The sequence below is a fragment of the Myxocyprinus asiaticus genome, chromosome 34 (genome assembly GCF_019703515.2).
Source record: "Myxocyprinus asiaticus isolate MX2 ecotype Aquarium Trade chromosome 34, UBuf_Myxa_2, whole genome shotgun sequence".
Classification (NCBI taxonomy): Eukaryota; Metazoa; Chordata; class Actinopteri; order Cypriniformes; family Catostomidae; genus Myxocyprinus; species Myxocyprinus asiaticus.
In genome coordinates, this window is record NC_059377.1 from 8666401 (window position 1) to 8692510 (window position 26110).

Genomic DNA, 26110 nt, shown 5'->3' on the forward strand with positions numbered 1-26110 from the left:
TGTAGATTGATGTGACAAAAAATAAATAATTTAAAGCATTTTAGCATAAGGCTGCAACATAACATAAAATGTGAAAAAAAAATTAAGGGGTCTGAATACTCTCTGAATGCACTGTATATATAAACTTTATATACATAAAATCTTTTATTTATTATATTTATGAAGTTATTAAAAGAAACTGCGAATTTGGTTGGTGTTGTAAATGAGATTTAAACAAATTTGGTAAGTAATGATTAATTTATGCTTCAAATCAATTTCACTTATTTTTCAAAATACTCGGTACTGCTGTAATAAGAATTTGCATAGACATGCTCCAGAAAATGTTTTCAAAAATGTCGAAATTTTTACAAATTATTTAATTATACTGTTTACAATGATTTCAGACTTCCCTTTTCATGTTTCAAAAGAAAAGAAACAAAACCATTAACTTCATTTTGGGGTGAACTATCCCTTTAACATGAGAAAAACTACAAGACTCAAGATTTGGCAAAAATACAGTTTTCAGTTTATGATGTTTGCACTATTTAATTTATTTACAAACAAAATGTGTATTGTGAGCATTCATTACAGTTCTTCAGCAGTCCACCATAATTTTCCTCATTCATGTTAAAAGCAGTGACTGTTGCAGCACAGCACAGAGTTACAAAAAGTGTGTCTACGAGCTTGCAGCTGTGCTTTAGAAAAGTAGAGGCGGGACACCGCTGCCGAACAAAAGTCTCCATGATGGAGGGACCCTCCACTGCACTGACCCCTGTACCTGAGAGAAGGAGATCATCATAAACAAAATAGCACTAATGAAGAAAAATCTCTCTCACTTCTGACATTCAGTAACCACATCCTCCTAAGGTAACGTGCCATGCCGAACCAAATGCTGGACAAAACTACTGTCTTTTAAATCTAAGGTTCAGTTTCAGTGGTCACTAAAATTTTAGATCCATTAGATAATATGTAGTTCACTACATTTTAAAGCAACGGTTCATGCTAATGGCTAAATAACTTACAGGTTTCTCCAGCAGATGGAGCCAGTCATTGAGATGGTTGATGAGGGTGAAAGCATCAGGAATGTTGTCCCCTTCTGAACAGAAGTTTAGCAATACTGCCATAGATATGTCCTCTGTACAGCTGAGAGAGCAAAAAAGAAAAGTCTGTTACTAGAAATTCCCATCAGTATGAAATAAAGACAGAATGTTAGCCTCGGTCACCATTCACTTTCATTGTATGAAAAAAAAAAAAGATGAAATCTCCTTTTGTGTTTCACCGGAGAAAGTGGTGAGTAAACAACATTATAATTTTCATTTTGGGTGAAGCAACCATTAAAGGATTATTTCACCCAAAAATGAAAATTCAGTCATTGTTTACTCACCCCTGTGTTGTTATAACCTCATATGACTTTCTTTCTTGTTCTTAACACAAAGGGAGAAATTGTGAAAACAATCTTGTGCTCAGTGATGTCATACAATGGCAGTTTATGGTGACCACATCTTCAAGCTTCAAAAGAACGCAAAAGTATAATTCAGAAGTCAAATAAATTATTCCATGAGACTCATGATTGTTATGAAAGCATACGGTAATGTTTGGTGAGAAACAGACCGAAATCTAATGTATGATTAAGTGAAACTCATGACTGACCTTTGATCTCCTGTGCTCATGAGAGTGTACAAGAGCAATAGTTACGCAACTCAAAATTCCCATCTCTAGTAAAGTATGACTAGTGTGACACATGGACCATGATAAAACAGGATTATGATAGCCGAAAGTTACAAATGATTCTGAGTTGAAGATTTAAAGTGTTTTACCAGTCTGTGTACAGGGCTTTGGTCACTCCTCCTCCAGGAATGTAGAGGCGCTGTTCTGAGTCAGAGACATCAGGGAATATACTGATTCTCTCCATCTCCCTCCAGCCAAGCTTTTCCACTCTCTGTCCTTCCTGTTTCTGCAGAGACGGAGTCAGCAGGTATCGCAGAGGGGTGCTGCTCAACAAAATGGACAACACAACACAAAACACTGAATATCCTGCTGGATAACCAGCCTTTTACAATATTTGTGAATGCCTCATGTATGCTGAAAGTCAATCTGTAGCTGTTAGAATGCATGTATGTGAAATCCCTAAACATTAGTATTAAACTTTAGTGTGTAACTCATTCCGCTTGTTTGTGCTAGAGACCTCAAATCATGTTGCTTGTTGAGATGTGTGCTGTTACTTTTCTAAGAAATAGGGATGATAAAACCCAGAGAGACTTGAGGGTGGGTTCTTTTGACTTGGGCCAGTAAACAACCACCCAGAACACTTTAGCATCCTGGTGGTGCACAGGCAACACTCACATTTACTTAAGAAATATAAAAATATAGTTTACATTTCCATTTCCATCAAAAACACACATATTGGGATTTAAAGAGAGTTCCTGTTTACCCAAGCAGCTGTCGGTCATCTCTCTGATAAGCATGACTGCTGGACAGCAGCACAGTTCTGAGAAATCCACAGCTCTTGATCCAGGAAACCATCAGCTTTCTGAAGGATCTCACCTTTGTCTAAGACAAACAATAAACAGAAACTGTTACTTCACAAGATTTATTTGTCACATACACAATAGTAAACAGGTAAAGTAGTAAAATATTTTGTCTGGTTTTTGCTTTGTCATTATGGGGTATGGAGTGTAGATTGATGTGGGGGAAAAATAATTTAAGCATTTTAGCATAAAATGAAGGAGTCTGAATACTTTCTGAATGCATATAACAGTGTTTCATCAACTTTGGGCACTTTCATGTTCCACGGGTTAATTTTTATTACAACAGAACAGTTTTGTGTTTGTGTGTGTGTGTGTGTGAGAGAGAAAGAAAGAGAGAGAGAGAGAGAGAGAGAGAGATTTGGTCTCATTAAAACCTAATTCAAAATGTAAAACTTAAATTATTAAAATTTAAAATGTATTTTATACATTTTAAAATATGTGACTGTTTTAGCCTTGTCCTAGACCCAAACTTTTAATATTAAACAATGAAAATCCATTATTAAAATATAAATTACTACATGTTTAAAACTCTTAACAAAGAGTGAAATAAACATAAACCATTTCAATATTTATTGTGCGAAGATGATTTTTTTTTTTTTAAAGAATTATGTGGCATCATTTCCACCACACCAAATTATTTTTTTGAACTCTATATCAACAGTTTATTTCAATTTTATCATCAAAATGGTGTTTAAATAAATTAATTCATTAAGAATCAAATGAAAGTATAATAATTAATTTTCAACATGATATTGTATTATTTTTATCAAATAAAGTGATTTTATACAGAACCTCAAACACAATCCAAAATACAACATTGGATTTATTTTTGTCAAATAAAGTGCTGCACAACAGAGCATCACAGATGTGAGATATATCTTAAATATAATACAATTACCACTGATTTATTATTATTATTCATATTTCAGAGAATATTACATAACTATACAGTAGTTATCCATTTCTGTAGTGCTTTTTTAGCCTTTAAATTTAGCTTTTACAGTGCTGTGAAAAAATATTTGCCTCATCCTGATTTCTTCTGTTTTTGAATGATAAAGTTATTTATTGAAGCAAAAAAGTTATCCAGTACCAACTGCACCTGCGCCTAATTACTAAATCCCAAAATCTATGAAACTTCATTCATAATGGGGTTCAGCTGGACTAGACACACCCAGGCCTGATTACTGCCAGCCCTGTTCAATCAAATCAACACCTAAATAAAACTTTTTCAGCAGCATGTAGTTAGCTAAAAGGTCTCACCCAGTAGAACACTATGCCAAGGTCGAAAGAAATTCCAGAAATGACGACGGAAAAGGTAAATAAAATACATCAGTCTGGGTTACAAAGCTATTTTAAAGGCTCTGGGACTCCAAAGAACCACAGTGAGCCATTATCTCCAAATGGAGAAAACTTGGCACAGTAGTGAACCTTACCAGAAGTGGTCGACCTTCCAAAAATCCTCCAAAAGCACCGCAACGACTCACCCAGGAAGTCACAAAAATGCCAAGGACAACATCCAAGGAACTGACTCTCTCACATCATTAAAGGTCACTGTTCATGACTCACTATCAGAAAGACACTGGCCAAAAATGCCATCCATGGAAGAGTGGCAAGGCGAAAACCACTGCTAACCCAGAACTCGTCTGAATTTTGCAAAAACACACCTTGATGATCCTCAAATCTTTTGGGAGAATGTTCTGTGGACTGATGAGTCGAAAGTGGAACTGTTTGGAAGACAGAGGTCCCGTTACATCTGAGGGAACATGAATTCTGCTCTCTACCAGAAAATCCTAAAGGAGAACATCCGGTCATCAGTTCATGAGTTGAAGCTCAAGCGCAACTGGATTATGCAGCAAGACAATGATCCAAAGCATAGGAGTAAGTCCAACTCTGAATGGCTCAAAAGAAGCTAAATTAAAGTTTTGGAGTGGCCTAGTCAAAGTCCTGACTTGAACCCTATTAAGATACTGTGGCAGGACCTTAAACGGGCAGTTCATGCTCGAAAACCCTTCAATGTGGCTGAACTAAAGCAGTTCTGCAAAGAAGAGTGGGACAAAATTTCACCACAGCGTTGTGAATGACTGATCTTCAGTTATCGGAAGCGTTTGGTTGCAGTTGTTGCTATAAAAGGTGGCACAACCAGCTATTAAGTTTAACGGGGCAGTTAGTTTTCACATGGGTGATATAGGTGTTGGATAACATTTCTGCTTCAATAAAAAAATATATATATATATATTTGAACTGTATTTTGTGTTTACTCAGGTTGCTTTGTTTTATGTTATATCTTGTTTGAAGATCTAAAACAATTTAGTATGAAAAATACAAGAAATCAGGAAATACTTTTTTCACATCTATGTATTTTGGTGGAGCTTTTATTTTGAAGTGTTTCTGTTTGTTGTTATGACAAAGAAGCTCAGACGTTATGACGGCAGCTTCCCACTCCGGAAAAGCCAGTCACTATGTGACTCAAAGTGATTATTAATTCGCAAAAGGCTGCTATTTAATTAAATAAACATGTAGTCTGTATATGACTCTTGCTAAAAAGTGAATTAGCACTCTGCCTGCTGTCATCTGCTACAAAAAGAGCTTGCAGTGATGGTGTTTTCTGTGTATGAGCCAATGAGTTCTAAAAGGTATGAACACATTAAAATCACAGCATTTGTTGTTAAATAATCTCACTAGGACATTATGTGATTTTAATCTGTGCGCTGAATATTTACGTAATGACATTCGTATGTCCGATGGTATCAGTTTTTGGTATCAGAGCATTTTTACGAGCACAAGTACATGAGCATGGTATCAGACCCGATTCCGATATCAGTATCGGTATTGGGACATCCCAAGTAAAAACATCAAACTTATTAAATAGTCATGTGTCATATGTCATTGGAAAGCTCTCAGAGTAGAATACAACCAGCCTATTTGTTTTAGACAAAAATTTAGCGAGTAATAGCTAAGTATATCTCTTTGACATACATGTTACATGTAAACAGGTGTTACTTATAAGCCGCGTTTTCGCTTATAACTTCACAAAAAATAAACAGAACGTAAAATATCACATACCATTATTTAGACGGGGATTCCTGTTAAAACGAGCCCACACACAACGTAATTGGATGAATAGATCATTAGATAACCCATACAAAGCACAATGTGCACAAAGCACATATTGTGCTATCTAGCAAAAAACACATTAGCTTTCCTAGATAGATCTCTGCAACCAGAGGTGGAAGTCATCCAAATATGGGCAGAGGATTGCTCACTCTAATTACATATAGCCACCAGGAGATGGCGCTAAGTACGTGACACAGACTCAATGATGGCTCAAATGACACAGACTGGAACTAAATGAGATCTAGTTACTGATGTCGGCATTCTTTGGAGAGAGAGCACACCTTTAGTTACTGTTGTATTTGCATGTGTAATTAATTCTTATGTACAATTATTAAGCTTTATTTGTTTGGAGAGGCTTCAGGACACTTGGAGGTGTTTTTGTACACTAGGATAAATAATATTTGTAACGCTATAACTTTTGATTGCTTAGTCGTATCAACATAAAATTTTTCTCAGTTACAGTTGACATGATTGGGAACAAAACAAAAGCAGTTTTTGGAGCTACTTTATTTACACCCTGAAATATATAATGTCAAATAAGAAAAATAAGGAAAAAAGTATTAACAACACAGAATTTGAGATATGCTGGAAATGACACTGTGGTGGGAATTTTCATGACTTTCAGAATAAAAAAAAATACATAAAAAAAATTGACAAATCTCCTGTGATGCATGTACATACACTGTTGGACATTGTTAGTAGTAAAAAATGGTGTGAGTGTGAAAGATGTTTTAACGAGACTTTACTTTTTAGAAGCCCACAGTGCTAAAAGTGCCTGAAGTTGAAGAAACACCCTCATATCGATGAGAATGTATATGCAATTGTATGAGGGGCAAAAGCACTTTGTAGGGGTATGGTTCTGTTTAAAGTCATTTGCAACGGAAAATTAGACTTTATCTCTACAAAAGTGTCTACTTGTGTACATGCACAATCACTAACCTGGATGATGGGTGTCCTTATCTGTAGTACAGCCAGTTTTAGGTCACTGTGGGAATATACTGCACACAAACACATTAAAAAGTATGCACATGAATTAATAATACAAGAAAGGCAGATAAAGTACTAGTTCACCGAAAAATGATAATTCAATCATAATTTTCTTAACCTCATGTCGTTCCAAACCCATATACCTTTCTTTCTTTAATGGAACACAAAAGCATTTATTTATAGCAGAATGTCCAGGTTGCTCCTCTCTATTCAATGACAGTGAATACTGACCACAGATGTTGAGCAGTTAATAACATCTTAAATTTCAGTCTGTTCCTCACACCATGCTATCGTATGGCTTCAGAAGACTGCAGAATAAACACCGATCAGCCACAACATTAAAACCACCTTCCTAATATTGTGTATGTCCTCCTCGTGCCACCAAAACCTCGCCAACCCGCATCGGAGAATAGCATTCTGAGATGATATTCTTCTCACCACAATTGTACAGAGCGGTTATCTGAGTTAACGTAGACTTTGTCAGTTCAAACCAGTCTGGCCATTCTCTGTTGACCTCTCTCAACAAAACATTTCCGTCCACAAAACTGCCGCTCACTGTTTTTTTTGTTTTTTTTTGACACCATTCGGAGTAAATTCTATAGACTGTTGTGTGTGAAAATCCCAGGAGATCAGTAGTTACAGAAATACTCAAACCAGTCTGTCTGGCACCAACAATCATGCCACGGTCCAAATCACTGAGATCACATTTTTTCCCCATTCTGATGGTTGATGTGAACATTAACTTAAGCTCCTGACCCGTATCCGCCTGATTTTATGCACTGCACTGCTGCCACATGATTGGCTGATTAGATAATCATATGGATGTTTGTTGGTGCCAGATGGGCTGGTTTGAGTATTTCTGTAACTGCTGATCTCCTGGGATTTTCACACACAACAGTCACTAGAATTTACTCAGAATGGTGCCAAAAACAAAGAACTGTTCTGTGGACGGAAATGTCTTGTTGATGAGAGAGGTCAACAGTGAATGGCCAGACTGGTTCGAACTGACAAAGTCTACGTTAACTCAGATAACCGCTCTGTGCAACTGTGGTGAGAAGAATAGCATCTCAGAATGCTATTCTGAGATGCGGGTTGGAGCAGTTTTGGTGGCACGAGGGGGACCTTCACAACATTAGGCAGGTGGTTTTAATGTTGTGGCTGACTGGTGTAGTTCAAGAGTCATATGTATTACTTTCATGATGCTTTGTGATCCTTTTTGGAGCCCCAGTCCTCATGCACTTCCACTGTATGAAAAAGAGCAGCTTGTATATTCTACTTCTCCTTTTTTGGACATAAAGGAGAGTAAATTCTGACAGAATTTATTAATTCAATGGTAAAAGTGATATTATCCTATTACCTTCTGCATTGGTGCTGAGCTGGGAAGCATCTTCAGTAGATGTGGCGTATGGGTTGTTTCCAGTCATGGGAATGAGACAGTCAGTGTGGATGTAACCCACTCTGGGCATATTCAGTGTGGAGATGATGAGATCAACGGCGAGCTGCCCCACATTTCCAACAGATACTGCAGGCTATGCACAAATGTTCAGTGTTTAATAACTGCAGCATAATACAGAAGCCCACATGCGAGTGTGATGATAAATATATTTAGCATTAAATGTCCACTTACCATAATCAAAGTAAAGCCTTTAAAAGAAGGAGAAACATCCTCCGTTGAAACGAACATTTTCGTTTAATTAATTTATATGGATTTACAAGGTAAAAGTGGAATAAGTGAAGTGAAATTGTAGTGATTTTTACTTTCAATTTCCTGCACTGTGAATAAGGACCTGACAGAACTGCGACATGCCTCACCGGGACACCCTGATGCCTGATCAAAAAAAAAACAAAAACGTACAGAACGAAACTAATAAGTTGTGTCATCTGTGTGCATGTGTTTAATCACTTTATAGAAGCGAAAATTATTTTGATAATGATATTTTTTTTAATTTGTTTTTATTATTATTATTATTTTCATCTTTACCAGACCTAAGTTAAGGGCAGTGTTGCCAACTATAAGCTCGTTTGAGATGCCAAACACTTTGCCTTGAAAGTAGACGAGAGCAAACAGCTGCAGTCAGAGGAGGAGTGAAATACATGTTGTCAAATCTCACATCTCGTAGTGGATCGGACACCTACGAGATCAAAGGCAGATATCGCGGGATTCATGTTCATGCGCTCTTGCTGATAAAGTTGCTATCATTTAAATTCTGTTGCATTAAATGAAAATAAACATGATGAAAAAGACACTCAATGTACATGTTATTTAATTTCGCCAATAAGACGTGTCTTTCCATCACGTATTTTAGATATTTCAGACACATGATCAAAATCACATATCCCATTAAAAGAGCGCACTGTCAGAGTGTTGGGAACAGGGCCCCAGCTAATGAGGTGAAATGTGATAACGATTCTAGGGGCCTAGAGGTCCAGGGGCCCCCACAACAAATTCTAAACTGTATGTTTTAATAGGAAAGGGGCCCAGATTACCTTGCTATGGCCCTGGTTGGGAATATTCACATATACTTTATACACATAAAAACACATTATATTAGAGATAACAAATCCAACATTTTAAAAGAGGATGAAACATCACGGTTGTTTTTTCTTTATTATTATTATTATTTTTTATTATTATTGAATGCAAGGATATACAAACCAAAGTTTAACAAATCAAAGACAATACGTAAATATCACAAGAAGCTAAGAAAAATGCATACTAAGGTAACACCTTACAAAGGTCTTGATAGAAAGAAAGAAAAAAGAGAATAAATAAATAAATAAACAGAAAGAGAAGAGACAGAGAAGGAAAACAAGAGGCCATGAAATTAACCCTTTATACAACAGTTGAAGAACAAACATTAAAGATATTGCAAATTGTAATAGTTCTGAGTGCTTTCTTGTTTCTGGAAGATGAAATATTCAGGTACATTTTACTTTCTTACAAAAAGACACGGAAAGCTGGTTTGTTATTAGTGAATTTGCCTAGAAGATAAAATACATTTATAACAAAGCAAGCATCATTTTCAGAGGAGTCTGATTCAAAGTGGCCAAAAATAATACTTTAAAAATGTATCAAGATATCTTGCAAGACATTATTATCTATGAACATTTTTACATCCTTCCAAAACTGTTGGACATCAAGACAGATCCAAAATAAATGGAGGACAGTTTCAGTGTGACTCTGGCAAAAGGAACGACTTGTGTCCATATCATTTCTGAATTTCTTTAGGAAAAGCTTAACAGGTTAAAATGTATTAATCAGCTTGTAAGATACTTCTTTAACTTTATTTGTGAGAAAAACATTTGTGCAGCATGGACCAAATCTTTTTCCAATTTAGATTTTTAAATACATTTTTAAACGAGGCAGAAACAATATTTTCAAGAAATAGAGTTCTTACCTTATATTTTCTATCTTTTTTTTAGCAGAGAAGCATATTTTACTTATCCGGGTATCTGTTGGTTCAGGAAAGGAAGCAAGTATACTTGGGGAATGAACACAGTTTTTGCAAAGCATACATTATCCCCAAAAGTATAGCTCCCATAACTGTTGCAAATTCTTTTGTGGTAACTGGTATATTGTATTCTAAAAGAAATTCTGTGTAGGTCATTAGAAAATCATTACGGTTGAATAGTTGATTAACCAAATGCAAACCATTATTGAACTACTGATTAAAAAATTTTGATTGTTCCAAATAAAAAACATATGCGGGTTAAAATTATGTTGATATATTAGAGCCCATGCAAGTACCTGTTGACGGAAATTTGAAAGTTTAACGGGGAGTTTTGATATGATATAATTGCACATCAGCACAAATTTTATACCTCCAATATGTGAAAAAGCTAGCTTCGGAAAAAGATGCCAAATAGAGAGTTGATTTTTCAAGTATAGATATTAAGTATAGAGGTTATGATACATAACTTAATTGAGCTATTTTTTATTTACATATTACCAAAGCCAATTTTTTGAAGAGCTAGAAATAAAAAATCATGTTCTAAAGTGTCAAAGGCTTTATAGTAATCCAAAAAGAAGATAAAACTGTCCTTGTGAATTAAGTCAGAGTAATCTAAGGTGTCTAAAATTAGTCTTATATTATTAGAAATGTGTCTGTTATGCATAAATTGTGAAATTGTGAGTTTCATCTATGATAGAATTTAGTACTCCTTTTAATCTTTTAGCCAATACTATAGCAATTATTTTATAGTCATTATTTAATAAGGTTATCGGACGCCAATTATCTAAGAGTTTATTTGCCTTGGGAATTAAGGTAATCAGCTCTTGACATAAAGTAGCAGGAAGACAAGATTTCTCTATGCTTTCCTTATAAACATTTAACAGGAAAGGAGCAATGTTTTTAATGAACAAATGATAAAACTCGGAAGTAAAACCATCCGTTCCAGGAGATTTATTTGTTTTTAAAGATTTAATTGCTTCATCAATCTCTTTTAAGGTTATGGGGGCATCGCACAAAGCCTGATCAGTAGAACTTAACTGATTAAAGGAAGATAAGGAATAAAAAAATCAAGAGCATGATGTTTGCAAAATTTAGATGTGTATAGATCAGTATAAAACTTAGCACAAAAAGTTGCAATGGTTTTTTGGTTTTCACAGAGAGTACCATCAATCATATGTTTTTCAATCAGTTTCTTTTTCGTTTGTTGCTTTTCCAGTCTAAAAAAATAAAAAGAGTTCTGGTTACCTTCATCAAGCCATTTTATCTGTGATCTAACAAATGCTCCTTCAGCTTTTTGCTTATACAACTCATCTAATAGACTCTGGAGATCTGCAAGTTCCACTTTTTCAGCATCAGTTAGATTAATAACCGGTTTAGATAAAAGACTCGAAATTTGACTTATTATCATATTTTCATACTTTTTTTCCCCTTGTCAAATTACTACTAAAATTATGCAATTATTTACCAATTTCATATTTCGTCAATTCCCAATTGCTGGCAAACTCATTTTCCTTATTTGCAATGCCCCAATAAACAGCAATTATGGAATAAATGTTTTCTTTAACTTCAGTATAGTTAAGAATTGAACTATTCATTTTCCAATATGAGGTAGTTTTAGGTAAATTGGCAGAAGCTGAAAAAACAGTGCATATAGAAACACATTTGTGATCAGAAAAGGCCGATGGAATAATGTCAGATGTTGAGTTATCTAACTCCTTAGAGATAAGCCACATATCGATGTGAGACTGGTTAGAGAGAGAATTATTGCTCCAAGTAAACATTTTTAGAGAGGGGTGAGTCTCCCTCCAGTTATCAACTAAAGAGAAAGTTGCATAAACATCTTTAAGTAAAGATTAGAGTTATCAAGAGACCTCGGAGGAAATCTGTCTAAGTTGCCATCCAAAGCCACGTTGAAGTCTCCTCCAAAAACTAGAAAAGAATTTGGGTATCTAGTTAGTACTTTCAACACATGTTCTTCAACATCACGGTTGTTTAAGCCAATGAGCATTAAGCTGTGTCATCAGCAAGTCATTTCCCATCATGATTAGCTCGGAAAAACAACTGCACCACCTTGCCCTCACGAGACTTTTTCTGGCATATGTCACCATGACATCACAGCTAGATGGACAGATTTGTGACAGGTGTTGTGAGAAATCGAGTCCCCCCTGAAAATCAGATCTTCCTCTGACGTCACAGCAGTTTCATTGGCTGAGGGACCTATTAATGGGTACTATATTCACTGCCTGAGTTGAAATCCTTTAAAATAGTTTTATGATGTATGTCGATATAACTTTGTAAATATGACATTTAATGAGTTTTAAACCATAAGTTACACATAATAGTATATAACTGAAGTTATAGATTGTGAAATTAAAGATTTGTCGTTGTTTGTGTTTTTTAGTAAGCCTAGATTTCAATGATATGCTATAATGATAACATGATAGGTTTTGCTCAGGCATTACAAACGGTTACCCTCATGGGGTCTCGATTTACCTGTGGACTAAATTTATCATGACACCGGCATGCACTTGCTGCTGATTACTGGTTAATGTTTTTTCATTTTTTTTTGTGTGATGCTGAACCATCAGTGTATGACTTGTGCCAGTGTTACTGTATCACAATGACTTTTTGACAGTGACACCTCATCTGTTCATTTCACTTATCTCTACACTCAATTCTAGATAAGGGGTTCATATACATTTTCTTTTTCTTTCTCTCGCCCTGCTAGATGATTTCTCAGTGCTCTTCTATCACTGCAGGCTGACTTTTCTTTTCTAAATGGAGAGCAATCACGTGAATTGAGGTTGAGATTGTCGCAACACATATCAACAGCACGTAAGCTCCTCAGTCATTTGATTTATTGAACATTCGTATGCACATCAATCCAACTGCTGATGGCATGCAGGTCAATCATATTACTTGAAACACAGGGGGGTGCTAGAACACTGACAGAGCTGATGTTATTTGTGTGGCCAGAAAACGTTTGTCACTTTTCTAAAGTTGCTAAAAATTCCAAATAAAATGTAAAAGTAGCAAAAAACACATTTATTTATACATGTTTTATTTTTATTTGCCAGAGTAGTCTGAAAAGTTGCTAAATCTAACTTCTTTCTTTTTTATCTTCTTTCTTTCTTTCTTTCTTATAACTATTTTAATTAGTAGCTATCATGAGCACAAATACATTTGGAAGGTTAAGTGATCAAATAAGAGCAATACATTTGTTTCATTTTCTTTATACGAAGGCCATATTAGAACTTGGAAACTTGGAAATGTACATGCTTTCGTTTTATTTTTGCTAGTTTTATTAATTTTTTTTAAAGTCTTTTATATATAAATATTATTGCTTTACCCTTGTCCCAGACCCAAACTATTGATCTTAAAATACGAAAATCATTCGTCATTCATATTCAAATATATTAATTATTACATTCTTAAAACTATGATAAACTAAACAAATCATTTCGATATTTATTGTGAATTTATTGTTGTGGCATAATTACAATCACAACCAGCAAATTTGCCACTACTAAATCTCCACCATGTTGAGATCACATGACCAGATGATAATATACTGACTTATCACTTTTATCTGCAGAATACATTAATCATGTGTCTACGCTGGGTGTCGGTGTAAGTCTGAAAAATGTATTTTGTTCTCTGTTCTTTTTTTTTTTTCAACATATGACTCAATTTCTAGTGAGAAAATTGTATTGACTTCATATTCAGATGAATCCCTAAAAGCTCACTTGAATGTTTTATAATGGTCTGACTGTTAAACAGAAATAAATTAGGCTCATTAGTTATATATATATATATTAAGCCTATAGCATTAGGTTTAAATAAAATTGAAGAAAACTTTGTGTAAAAAGTTTTTGTAGCCTACCTTACGAACTGTATAAAAACAAAAGCAAATGACTCTCTCAATACAAAACTTTTGATTAAATGGAATCTGAGAGCTAGAAAGTTGTAAATACATTTGCTATTATTTGTTCTGATTATTACTTTTGCTTTCTTACAGACACATACAGTGGGGTCCAAATTACACAGTATTTGGTATGTCCCCTTTTGCTTTTGTATAACAGCATGCACTTGAACTGGCATTCAAACAACACAAGTTTGTGCAAAACCTGATTTTCCCAGATGTTTTCCGGAGAAAGCAAGAAAATCTGACTGTACAAAGGAGTTAATGCAATCCATTTCTGAATCTTCAAAGATTTTCTTATTCAGTTTACACCACAATGTTTATTTTTTTATTGGTTTCTTTTTTTTTTTTTTTTTTTTATCCCAAAGCTTTCTGCTTACTTCCCAGTTTAGTGTGTTCTCAGACTTTTAGAGCCCATTATTTATTACAGTATGATAGCTCAGAACACATTGAAGAGCAAAGGGTTCAATAATGTTGGTCCTAGAAGTTATTTTCAATGTGTAAGTGAATAAATCTCTACTTTACACATACTGTAATTCTCCACAAAACACATTTTGATTCATTTTATGTGTCAGGGTAAGAAATCTATGATCATGTGTCAGTGTTTGTTGCAGTACGTGCAATATGAAAATCAGGCTGAAGGTGGCATTCATGACTAATAATATCCCTGAGCCAAAGGCTAAGAAACTCACAAAACACAATAAGGTTACTGTGGCTTAAGCTTTGGGCAGGGTGTTCAGAAATATTGTATTTCACAAATGACAATGCACAAAAACAGTATACTTCTATACCGACATTTATACACTTATTTAAGCATGATTAACTTCCACAGTAGATCACCTGATAGAGTGTAAGACTTTAGACTTGGAGGTTCGAGCCCAAAGCATGAAAGCATGAAAAGTGTCATAGAAGCGACACAAAATTACGTGGTTGCTTCAGAAAACATGCTTTTTGTGTCACATCTGTGACAACAACACTACTGGTTAGGTTTAGGCATTCGTTAAGGGTAAGGATGTCTATTTTGTTTATCTCTCGTTTATTATCAAAGACACTATTGGTTAAGTTTAGGCTTAAGTTTTAGGTTAGGGAAGTGTATTTTACTCATTAAAACCTCACCTTAGGTTAAAAAAAAAAATTCACCTTAATAACCTTGTGTAATTACAATATCATTTTACTAGATTTTGGCACTCACTCACTGTATATTTCAATAGGAAACAGCAGCCAAACGTGAAATACAGCACGTAATTTCGGTTTACAAAAATGTTGCTGTGGTCACATACATTTCATGAGATCAGGCTGAATCAACTTCATGTGTGACATCTACCATCTTCATCGTTAACTCAAGCTCCACTCTTCACCGTAATGGAAACCCCCAAAACTCCTCTAAATTGCAACATAACAAAACATTAAACACTAACAAGTATCCTCCTTTATATTCATCTTGCACAAAACACATAAAATAACACTTCATTTGAACATTTACTCTCCCTATCATGTTCCATGCAAAGCATGCTGGGAAATAAAAATTCCCTGTCCAGTTTCATCAATGCTGCATTAACACCACAATAAAATGTTGTCCCAACACAAATTGATTAAGTAAACTTACATTTTACAAATTTAAATGGATAGAACACAAGAAATCAAGTTGTGACAAAATGTTCTAGAAGTGCTTTAGTTCATTTTAATTAAGTAAATTGAACAAGCAGCAAATATCCTAATTTTGAGTGGCGGGGGGGCCTGCTCCAAATAGTATGACTTTTTGGACATTTTTAGTGACATATTTCCATCTAGAGAAAAAATGAAAGAAGACAGCAAAAAAAAAAAAAAATTAATAATTCGATTGATTATCAATGTAATTAAGCAAAGAAATGTAAATGAATAATTTCATTTCATTCTGTGCAGATAACTCCATATTCAGCCACCCACAATATCTCCTCATATCATAATTTCAGTCTTCATTTTGACAACCCCATTATATTGTTCGAGTACATATTTAATAATACCTCACCATATGAATGAAATTAAACCTTGTCAACCTGTTTTGATTGCTGAGATGTCAAAGCAGAAATCTGAATGATGTACGATTTGTTGCGGTTTGTGGTTTGCATCTATGAACACTGATTGTATTATTGTGCTCGTACATTGTGACCTTGATATAATGCAGTAATCAAAGAAGGTGTTATAATGCTAGTGCGCATTAAAGATGTGAACAGAAGGGTTTTATTCTTACCTCTAAAGTCAGGTCATTATCTAATGCTCTATAGATAGCACACAGGTGAAGACCCTTTGATCCTCCTTCAAGCACACACACCCAACAGACCCTTCAAAATCACAGCACACACCAGGACAGTGGGCTTTTAATGCAAATGGAGTGAAAAACTGACAATCAGAGAATATATTTAATGATGAAATTTAACATTTCTGAGAGTGAAGTCTGTAGTGTGACTCTAATCTAGGATTGGACATCTAAAAGAGAGTTTGATCAAATGACATAAGCTGGTGACCCTACATGAGGTTAACTGGCAGGTGCGCTATTTTCACCACACAGATAATGAGTTCTGTAATGCCTAGGTCTAATGTAAATTTGTTAAAAACTCACTTAAAAAAGCTGCTTTAAAAAGAACTTACCTTATGTGTTCTTAATTAAATATATATATAAATATAATAATATATAAGTAATTATAATATGATATCACTGCACAGCACCCATAGAACAACATTCTGTTGTTGATTATATTGTATATCACAGACTACTGTATATTTTCTAGTGAAAGGCTTAATAAAATGATGAATTAATGTAAATTTGTGTCCTTAATATTTTTATAAAGCAGTAACAGTTTTATACAAGTAAAAAGGCACACAATGCCATACATTTTGTGAATATAAACACACACAACGTACATTAATACTTAAAGGCGCACTCTGTCTTACACTGACACCTAGTGGCCTGGATACTCCAACATTCAAACACAGTAGTTTTCAGTTACCAAAGCCATTGTAAAAATTCACTATGCACAGTAAACCAAGATTAAATTTAATCCATGAATGAAGTGTGAACAACAGGGCAATTACTAAGATTAAGCGTATTCAGCTGGTCATGTGATGCTAACATGGCTGCCCCATGTAGAATAAAATAGCTTTTATAAGGTTTCTGATATGAAAATCTTCATCTCACATGAGTGGTCATAATTTTATACATATGTTTCAAAATTACCATTCATTTCTTTAGAAGTAAATCTTTTAATATGAGCAAAAAAATTACTGAGGGAACCTTTAAAGTCCCATAGTCTAATTCTGAGGATGAGTTCTCTTTTTCTCTGAAGTGATATCTACTGGAGTAATCAGGCCTGTGACACAAATAAAAATAATCACGCAATGTTATACAGTAACTTCAGAATGAAGACCAAATAAAATGTTTAATAGTCTCATGCCAAATTCAATCATTGGTAAAACGCATTTTAAATGGCATGAGCTTGCATGTCTGTAGTTCACAGGTTTGACCTTCTTGGTTATAGAGGTACTGTACATTAAATCTGAAGTATGTAACTTTTTCTGTGTTAACATACTTTCTCATATCCCATCTTAACATGCAGACAGTTATTAGTAATCCATTCATAGGTACATTTTCTCGAAATCTGTAAACACTGTGTTTCTCTTGCACTGTGAAACTTGCTCTGTTTGTTTTGAACGACCCGCTTAGACCTGCCCCAACAACATTACTCAACCAGTTACGTGAGTTGGGGGCAGGACTATCTCTTTGTTTGAATAACGGCAGACAGGGGTGTATTCAGAAAGCTGTTTTGATTTTTGCAATTCCGTTTGGTGGCGCTAGTGGTGCTTTAAATGAATTTTTATAGTGATAAACTTGTAGACATTATATTTCTCTGTGGGTTTGAATGGTTAAGCGTTTTGCTGAGGCTGATGACCAGCGTAGTAAATTAGCACCCGCCACTTGCCAAATGCAGGTATATCATATGCAGCGGTGGGTCATTTTGCAAATCCACCCGCCAGTGTGGCAGGTGACATCGACATCTCGGAGTGACATATGGCAAGATATGTAGTTTTACACAAAGACGTGCATTTGAAGAAGCACACTCGATTATATTGTGAAGAACAGACGACAGAAAAGCCATCGACGTGCATTTCTGATTTGCTGTGTTTAGAGGTTTAATGGCACACACGTGCACGGCACAAGCTGTCTCACAGAATCAGAATCAGAAAGAGCTTTATTGCAAAGTATGCTTACGCATACAAGGAATTTTTCTTGGTGACAGAAGCTTCCAGTGCACAACAATACAATAAAGCAACAAGACAGAGATAATAATAATAATAATAAAAAAATAAAAGCTAATAGAAAATATAAGTATATATAGAATGACACTATAAGACAAAATATAAATATATACGTATGTACAAATACAAATCTGTTATATACAGTGCAAGGGAATATAATGCAGAAGAGGTAGGATATGTTAAATTAATATAATTGACTAAGCTGTGTATTGCACGTAATTATTGCTCAGTGGGGCAGTTTTAACTGTTCATGAGATGGATAGCCTGAGGGAGAAAACTGTTCTTGTGCCTGACGGTTCTGGTGCTCAGTGCTCTGTAGTGCCGGCTAGACGGCAACTTTTCATAAATGTAGTGGGCAGGGTGAGTGGGGTCCAGAGTGATTCCTGCTCTTTTCCTCACTCTGGAAGTGTACAGTTTTTGAAGGGAGGTCGGGGGTAACCAATAATCCTCTCAGCAGTCCAAACTGTCCTTTGTAGTCTTCTGATATCAGATTTCATAGCTGCACCAAACCAGACAGTTATTGAAGTGCAGAAGACAGACTCAATGACTGCTGACTAAAACTGTATCAGCAGCGCCTGTGGCAGGTTGAATTTCCTCAGCTGGCGAAGGAAGTACAACCTCTGCTGGGCCTTTTTCACAAAGGAGTCAATGTGGGTCTCCCACTTCAGGTCCTGTGAGATGGTAGTGCCCAGGAACCTGAATGACTCCACTGCTGCCACAGTGCTGTTTAGAATGGTGAGGGGGGTCAGTGTTTGGGTGTTCCTCCTAAAGTCCTCAATCATCTCCACCGTTTTGAGTGTGTTCACCTCAAGGTTGTTTTGACTGCACCAGTGAGCCAGCCATTCAACCTCCCTTCTGTATGCAGACTCATCGTCATCCTGGATGAGGCCGATGACAGTGGTGTCGTCTGCAAACTTCAGGAGCTGGACAGAGGGGTCCTTGTCGGTGCAGTTGTTAGTATTCAGGGAGAAGAGTAGTGGGGAGAGCACACATCTCTGAGGGGCACCAGTGGAGATCGTACATGTGCTGGAAGTGAATTTCCCCAGTCTCACTAGCTGCTGCCTGTCCATCAGAAAGCTGGTGATCCACTGACAGATAGACATGGGAACAGAGAGCTAGGTTAATTTATTCCATAGGAGAGCTGGGATGAAGGTGTTAAAAGTCGAACTGAAGTCCACAAAAGGATCCTTGCATATGTCCCTAGTCTGTCCAGATGTTGCAGGATATGATGCAATCCCATGTTGACTGCATCATCCACAGATCTCTTTGCTCTATAAGCAAACTGAAGGAAGAGGAGGGAGGAGGTTGGTGGTTGCAGGAGATGTTGGTGTTTGTGTGGAGTGAAGGTCAGAGCAGGTGTGGGGTGTGAGACAGAGGACTGACTGCCGCATTTGCGATGGTTGACAAGTGATAACCATAGCAATAGTGTAGTGTCTTGCGCCTCTGAACAAGACACATGAATGCCACCAGCTTAACCCATTTTGTTTTTGTTGTTTTTGAGCAAAGAGTTTACGAATGTTTAGTAAGCTGCCATTAATGGAATCGCAGTCTTTTATTCATGCGCGTCTAAGCTGCTGCAGTTAAGCAGCACGCACGCTCTTGCTGGACTGTAAGTTCTAGCAAGTCAGTTCACTGTCGGCCATCTTTAGAATGCTCTCGGGAGGCTATTTCCAGTCATGCCAGTGCTATTCAAGTCATGCTATTGACTTGAATGGGAAAAGACCAAAATCTCAAAAACTGTTGGTCAAGATTACGACCAAAGGACATAGTTCAAATCAGCAATAAAATCTGACAATACTGGTTTCATAAATTGTGATTCTTTCCCTCATATTACACTAAAAAACAAAATTTTCGCGGCTTGTATAGCTAATGTGCGTGCCTGTTGTCGAGTTGATTGACAGGCGATGTCTGTATCTAAAATGTGATTGGCTCTTTTACCTGTAAGGCGGGACTTCCTTTCTTCCTTCCTTTCATCAGTTGACCATTTTCTGCCGTTGGGCATTCCAATTTCTCCCATTCATTTTAATAGAAGTGGCCCATCTCTGCTAAATAATCTCTGACTGTAATCAAATAGTCTCTGCTGTAATGCACCGGTTATCCCGAGACCACAGGGCTGATGAGAGAAACTACAGAGGAGTGACAGACTGGAAAATATGAATGAGAGAAGACACACACATACCTCTGTAAGTGTGATTTGCACCAGGAGAAGACGAACAAATCTCACATGCGCCACTGATCATGTCATTAAATTTAACTAGGTGTTCAGTTCGGTTCTGTACACACTATGTGGAATTTTTGAGAATGCGGCTGTCACTACCTGTAATTTTCGGGAGTTAAGTTACTGATAGTAACGTTTATTCTATTAAACTAGTTTGCAATTGCTCTCTTTGTTGAGCAAATGTTGTGCTAACCATAACATAGTTACTAAACTACACTCTGTAGTGCTTCCAACCAGCATGTATTTATCATGCTAACATTCACTTTCAATAGTTAATACATAAATACATTTAAATAGATTTATTTGAGTTACATTGACACATCTAATTTTGTTGAGTTTACCCAATTCAACTAGGTTTTTCTATTAAAAAAAAGTGTTTGTGTTGAGATAACTTTGTAAATTCAAGTTAGGAAAGCTCATTTCAAACATGTTGCCTTTAGCCCCATTGTACCCTTTCATAAAAAATCATGTTAGTAAATGTATTTACTACCTATTACCTGTTCAAAACTGTTAAAAATACTCTCTCTGTGTGTATTTGTGTGTGTTTGGACATGTTCATGTGTGCACAAACTCCGTTTTAGAGAAAAAGTCTGCAATTTGTGGGAAAGATGCAGTACCCAATGAAACAAGTGGGAAAGCTATAGAACAGTATGGGGCTAGGGTCTAAATTTGAGAAAATGTTAAATATTTTAGGTCAAATTTGATTCATAGATGTTCAAAAAAGTGTGTAAAGCTGTATAACATCCAGAATGTCTGAAGGTGAAAGGTCACAACTAGTTTTTCCCGTGCGGGTCAAAATTGACCCGCTAAGACAATGGAAGGAACAATTGGTTTTAAATAGTTATTTCACTTAAACAGTTATATTTACATTTTCTTTTTTAATTAGTTAATTTTAATTTTCTTGACAAAGTCACAACATTTGGTTCTGGTACCAAAAAACTATGCAGTATTTAAAATGAATTCTTTACCTGTGCTGGGTCAAAAATGACAATAGAAGGGTTTAACAGAATGCATGGCTACTTTTAAATGGTCTTCAATGGAGAAACATGCTTTTTTATCCCACAGAATGGTAAAGTTCTGGCATCCAGGCACCAGGTTTTAGAGAGGCTGAGTCATAAAACAGCCATGTGATTTTTTTTTTAAGAGCCAAGAACAGCTGAATTTCCCATCATGTTCTGTTTCTGAATAGCTACACCTGTCTTCTCACACATACATGCACCTGCAAACAGCACTCAGATCACATCACCTAATCTAAGCTAAGTAAACTTGTTAGTTTTTGTTTTTTTTGGCATCTGCTGACTCTCTCTGGCTGACAGCCTCAAACTCTCAGTCTTTACACCTTAACCAGCACTGACTGCTGAGACAATGCAAAATAAAGCCAATAAAATCAGGTGCCCTGCTCTAGGGGATGCACCGACTAGTTGATTTAATCGACTAGCGGATTATCTCTTGTGTTGACTATTTGCGGATCACATGAGAGTTGCGCTTCTTCTATATGATGTAATTTGCTTTGTATAATAAGCTGTGATGGTCAAATGTATTTGGAACTTTGTGAAAAGTGAAAATAAATGATAAAGAAGTTCATTTAGAGTTACAAAATTCTTGCAAACAGCCATGAAACTAATCAAGTGTCATCCAGAGACTGACAAAAACTACAAGCGAGTGGGTCAAGACTGTTTTTGCAGTGTTAATATGCAAAAAGCGTAAATCTATAAATAGAGAAAACATGCTTTCGTTTCTCACCTGCATCATCTCAGCTGCATACCCTGCAGGACTGTAGCTGTGACCTTTGGCTGTAGAGCATTGTTCTTATTTTCAAAATAATCTTATTTCTATCTCAGAAGTGAGATCTCATAAACAGAAGTGCATTTGTGGGAATTTTGAGGCAGAGATGTGATTTTGAAGCTTGAAACTAGATTTTATTGTTTTCTAAAGGAAATGCGATTGGTGCTTGCCTGTACAAATCGTGATAATAAGGTGTTGTGAGTGATTGACAGGATGTTGATATGTGGTTGATACGGTGGTTTTGTTTAATATAAATATGAATATGTGTATTTATTAAACTGTGATACCTCTCTTGCTCAGTTGTGAGGGAGGAAGCGGGGGCCAGGTAAACAGTCAACTTGAGGCTTTTATATTCATATGAGACAGGAGAAGTTAAACTGGTGAGGCAACTGTGTCACAGCCAGGGTTGGGAGGGTTACTTTTGAAATGTATTCCACTACAGAATACAGAATACATGCTGTAAAATGTCATTTGTAACGTATTCCGTTAGATTACTCAAGGTCAGTAATGTATTCTAAATACTTTGGATTACTTCTTCAGCACTGGTAGATTTTTTTCACTTGTTGTGTGTCAGTGCCCATGGCATGGGTAACTCGCACATCGGTGAGAACACCATGAATGCAGACAGATTTGTACAAATTTTGGAGCAACATATACTGCCATCCAGCACTGTCTTTTCCAGGGACGTCCCTGTATTTTCCAGCATGACAACTTCAAACCACATACTGCCCAGATTATTAAGTGCATGGCTGTGTAAGCAGAGAGTGTGGGTGCTAGATTGGCCTGCCTGCAGTCCTGACCATCTCCAACTGAGAATGTGTGGCGCATTATGAAGCACACCATCCGGTAATGAAGACCCCGTACAATTGTGCAGCTGAAGACCTGCATAATGGATGAATGGGGGAAAATTCCACTTTTTAAACTTAAACTTGTGTCTTCAGTGCCTAAATGCTTAATAAGTGTTATTAGAAGAAATGGTGATGTTTCACAGTGGTAAACACTCAACTGTCCCAATTTTTTTTTGAGCTTGTTGTAATCATCTGATTTGAAATTACTGTATATATATATATATATATATATATATATATATATATATATATATATATATATATATATATACATAAAAAAAATAAAAATAAATTCACAGGGTAAAACATCATATAATGTTTAGTTGTAGTGCTTTCAATATAGCAAAGGGTGAATATAATTTACAAATCACAACGTTTTTACAGTGAAATATTACATAACTTTAAAATAGTGATATATTTCTGTCTTTTTTCATTTAAATTGAGCTTTTATTTTGAAGTGTTTCTGTGTTATAATGTTAGCTTTGCAGTCCGAAAAAGCCGGGTGCTACGTTACTCAAAGTCATTATTAAACCGCAAAAGGCTGCTATTTAATTAAATAAGTATGTACTCTGTATGTGCCTCGCGTTACAAAGTTTTTGCGCTCTGTTCGCTGACATCTGCAACAAACAGAGCACTCGATGCTCATGACGGTGTTGTATGAGCCAAGGAGAAGCTTTAAAAGGTCCATGCGGTGCAGCCGGCGTTGACACAACACTCTCTCCACACATTTCACTAGTGCTCTGCTCACATTTGAAGCGTGCTGCGCATGCAAAGTAAACTATTTATTTATCTCATTCAATTGCAGCTTTTGCAGTTAAATAATCAAACTCGGACATAATTGTTTACGTAATGACATTCGTACGTCAGATGGTATGGGTTTTTGGTATCTGAGCATTTTTACGAGCACAAGTGCATGAGTGTGGTATTGGACGTGATTCCGATACCAGTATCGGTATCAGGACATCCCTAGTATAATTGTGTCACATGGTTGGCAGTGATTGGATGATGCTGACCATTACTTTAAATCAGAATTAATTATGCTAATTTCTGATGTAATGTCTGTAATGTCTCAAAAACATGAATAACCAACACTCCTGGAAACATAATAAACAATTTTATTAAAACCAAAATCTGACTTTCTATAGCTTGGTATTATTTAAAATTTCACAAATTATTTCCACTGTCCATATATGTTGCTATTAATTTTTAGGAAAACTATTTGCACTAGAAATTATTATTATTATTATTATTATTTGCATGTTTATTAGGAACTACTAGTTAAGAATCAAAAAGGGAAATTGAAAATGCACACAGCAATCATGCTCGGGTCTCAGGAGGTTATCACTAAATTACAAGTATTACTAGTTTCATAGTTATAGGGTTATGAGTTTGTTCAAAACTCTAAGTATGTGCAATAGTAATAAAGATGCTCGCCTTAGCAAACATCACTTTTAATTAAGCTTATAGCAAATTCTTTCTCCATCCTGTAAAATGCTGAAGAGGAAGATGTGCTGTATTAGATATGTGCAACATGCAAATCTAGAAACTGCATTCGGAGTTCACTGTGCAGAAGAGTCATATTAATCGAGAGGATATTCTGCGAAATCATCACCTTTTTGCTGACATTGCAAAACCCACATGAAACTAATGTTGCATTCTCTTCACCAGATAAGCCCTCCAAAGCCTTGGCTTTAGAACAAAGTGAGCAAAGGGCAAACCTGCACACACACCTCACACAAACACACACATATGCACCGTACAGCAGCACGCACTACTCTTCACCTCTGACTCAAATAGCCGCTCCTCATGCCCATGGAGTGTAAATGGGCAGTTAGGTAACAAATAATCAGAGAGAGCTCTACCCTCCATGCAGCTCTCATTATCCATGCTAAAGCTGACATTATCTAAAGATAAGAGCCCGTGGCACTGCACGGACCGGCTCAGGGCTAACTGGTGCCTTTACACCAGTAGAACATTATGTGAGATGGACAAGGCCAGCTTTTATCCAGCAAATCAGAGCATCTAATCAGATGGAGAGTTATTTCAGTGTTTACACATAGAAAAGAAAAATCACAAATGAGATCACCTTAGTATCTCAGCTGTTTCTCTTCACATTCACTTTAAATGTATTATGTATAAGTGCCTCACTGTAACCTTGTTTTTTGGTAATTAACATTGCGCCACAAATGCCATCGATTGAGCTTAACTTGTATTGAACCTGTAATATCCCATAAGTGTTCTGAGCTTTGAAAGAGCAGCCTCTCAGTTATACAATACTTCTTAAACAGTGCCTGAATTTGCACTCATTATAAAAGTTGTATTATAATGTGTTATGTTTCATGCATTGTGCATGCAAATCGAAAGCGATCTACAGTACACGGAATTGCATTACATGTATTTTGCATGTGCTCCTGTTCTATTACAATGCATTCATCTCTGCCAGTGCTGACTGCAGCCCTGCAGATCACTGACTCAGCATGCAACCTTAAAAGGTGCATGTACGTTAAGGCTAATGAGAGAAGGCTTTGACTTCCCTTTAATCTGCTTAAGTAAAGCATGTACTCCAATGTGAGGGACGTCTGCTCTTAACGGGAGAACATTCTCCCTAACCTGTGCGTTACAATGTGATCATAACCAAACAAGCCGAACTGCAGAACAAAAGCACATTTTTCCTAAAAGCAAACATGCACTTTATATGCGAAAAGCACATGCATTTTTTGCACTATAATTCTTCAGATAAATACATTGCACATATTTGTGTACATTTCAATCAATAAATATTTTTTGGACAGTTTCATTGCATTGGGTCCAAAAGATGGAGTTTTGCATTTGAGTGAAAAGTTAATTTGAAAAATTGACATCAGTTTGAGAATGTCTGAGTATTTGGTATGTCCCCCTTTTTGCATCAATGACAGCATGCACTTGAGTTAGCATGAACCTCACAAGTTTGTACAAAACCTGATGATTCATATTATCCCGCATGA

General features: G+C 36.1%; 1 protein-coding gene across 1 annotated transcript; it reads right to left on the minus strand.

The window, feature by feature from the left end:
• Window positions 1–338: 338 nt before the first annotated feature.
• Window positions 339–8440, minus strand: LOC127424856 (proteasome assembly chaperone 2). Its single transcript, XM_051670354.1, has 7 exons — window positions 8236–8440; window positions 7966–8137; window positions 6561–6619; window positions 2411–2529; window positions 1797–1970; window positions 1002–1122; window positions 339–757 (listed from the first exon to the last, which is right to left on the minus strand). The coding sequence occupies exons 1-7, from the start codon at window positions 8290–8292 to the stop codon at window positions 677–679; spliced, it is 783 nt and encodes a 260-aa protein (XP_051526314.1). The 5' UTR covers window positions 8293–8440; the 3' UTR covers window positions 339–676.
• Window positions 8441–26110: the final 17670 nt, after the last annotated feature.

Excerpts from the sequence above, each read along its gene's own strand:
- LOC127424856 (XM_051670354.1), bottom strand. The coding sequence starts at position 8,292 with ATGTTCGTTTCAACGGAGGATGTTTCTCCTTCTTTTAAAGGCTTTACT. Across the intron at positions 8,138-8,235 it reads AAGGCTTTACTTTGATTATG|CCTGCAGTATCTGTTGGAAA; the intron begins GTAAGTGGACAT and ends ATTTGTGCATAG. Across the intron at positions 2,530-6,560 it reads TAAGGACACCCATCATCCAG|ACAAAGGTGAGATCCTTCAG; the intron begins GTTAGTGATTGT and ends TGTTTGTCTTAG.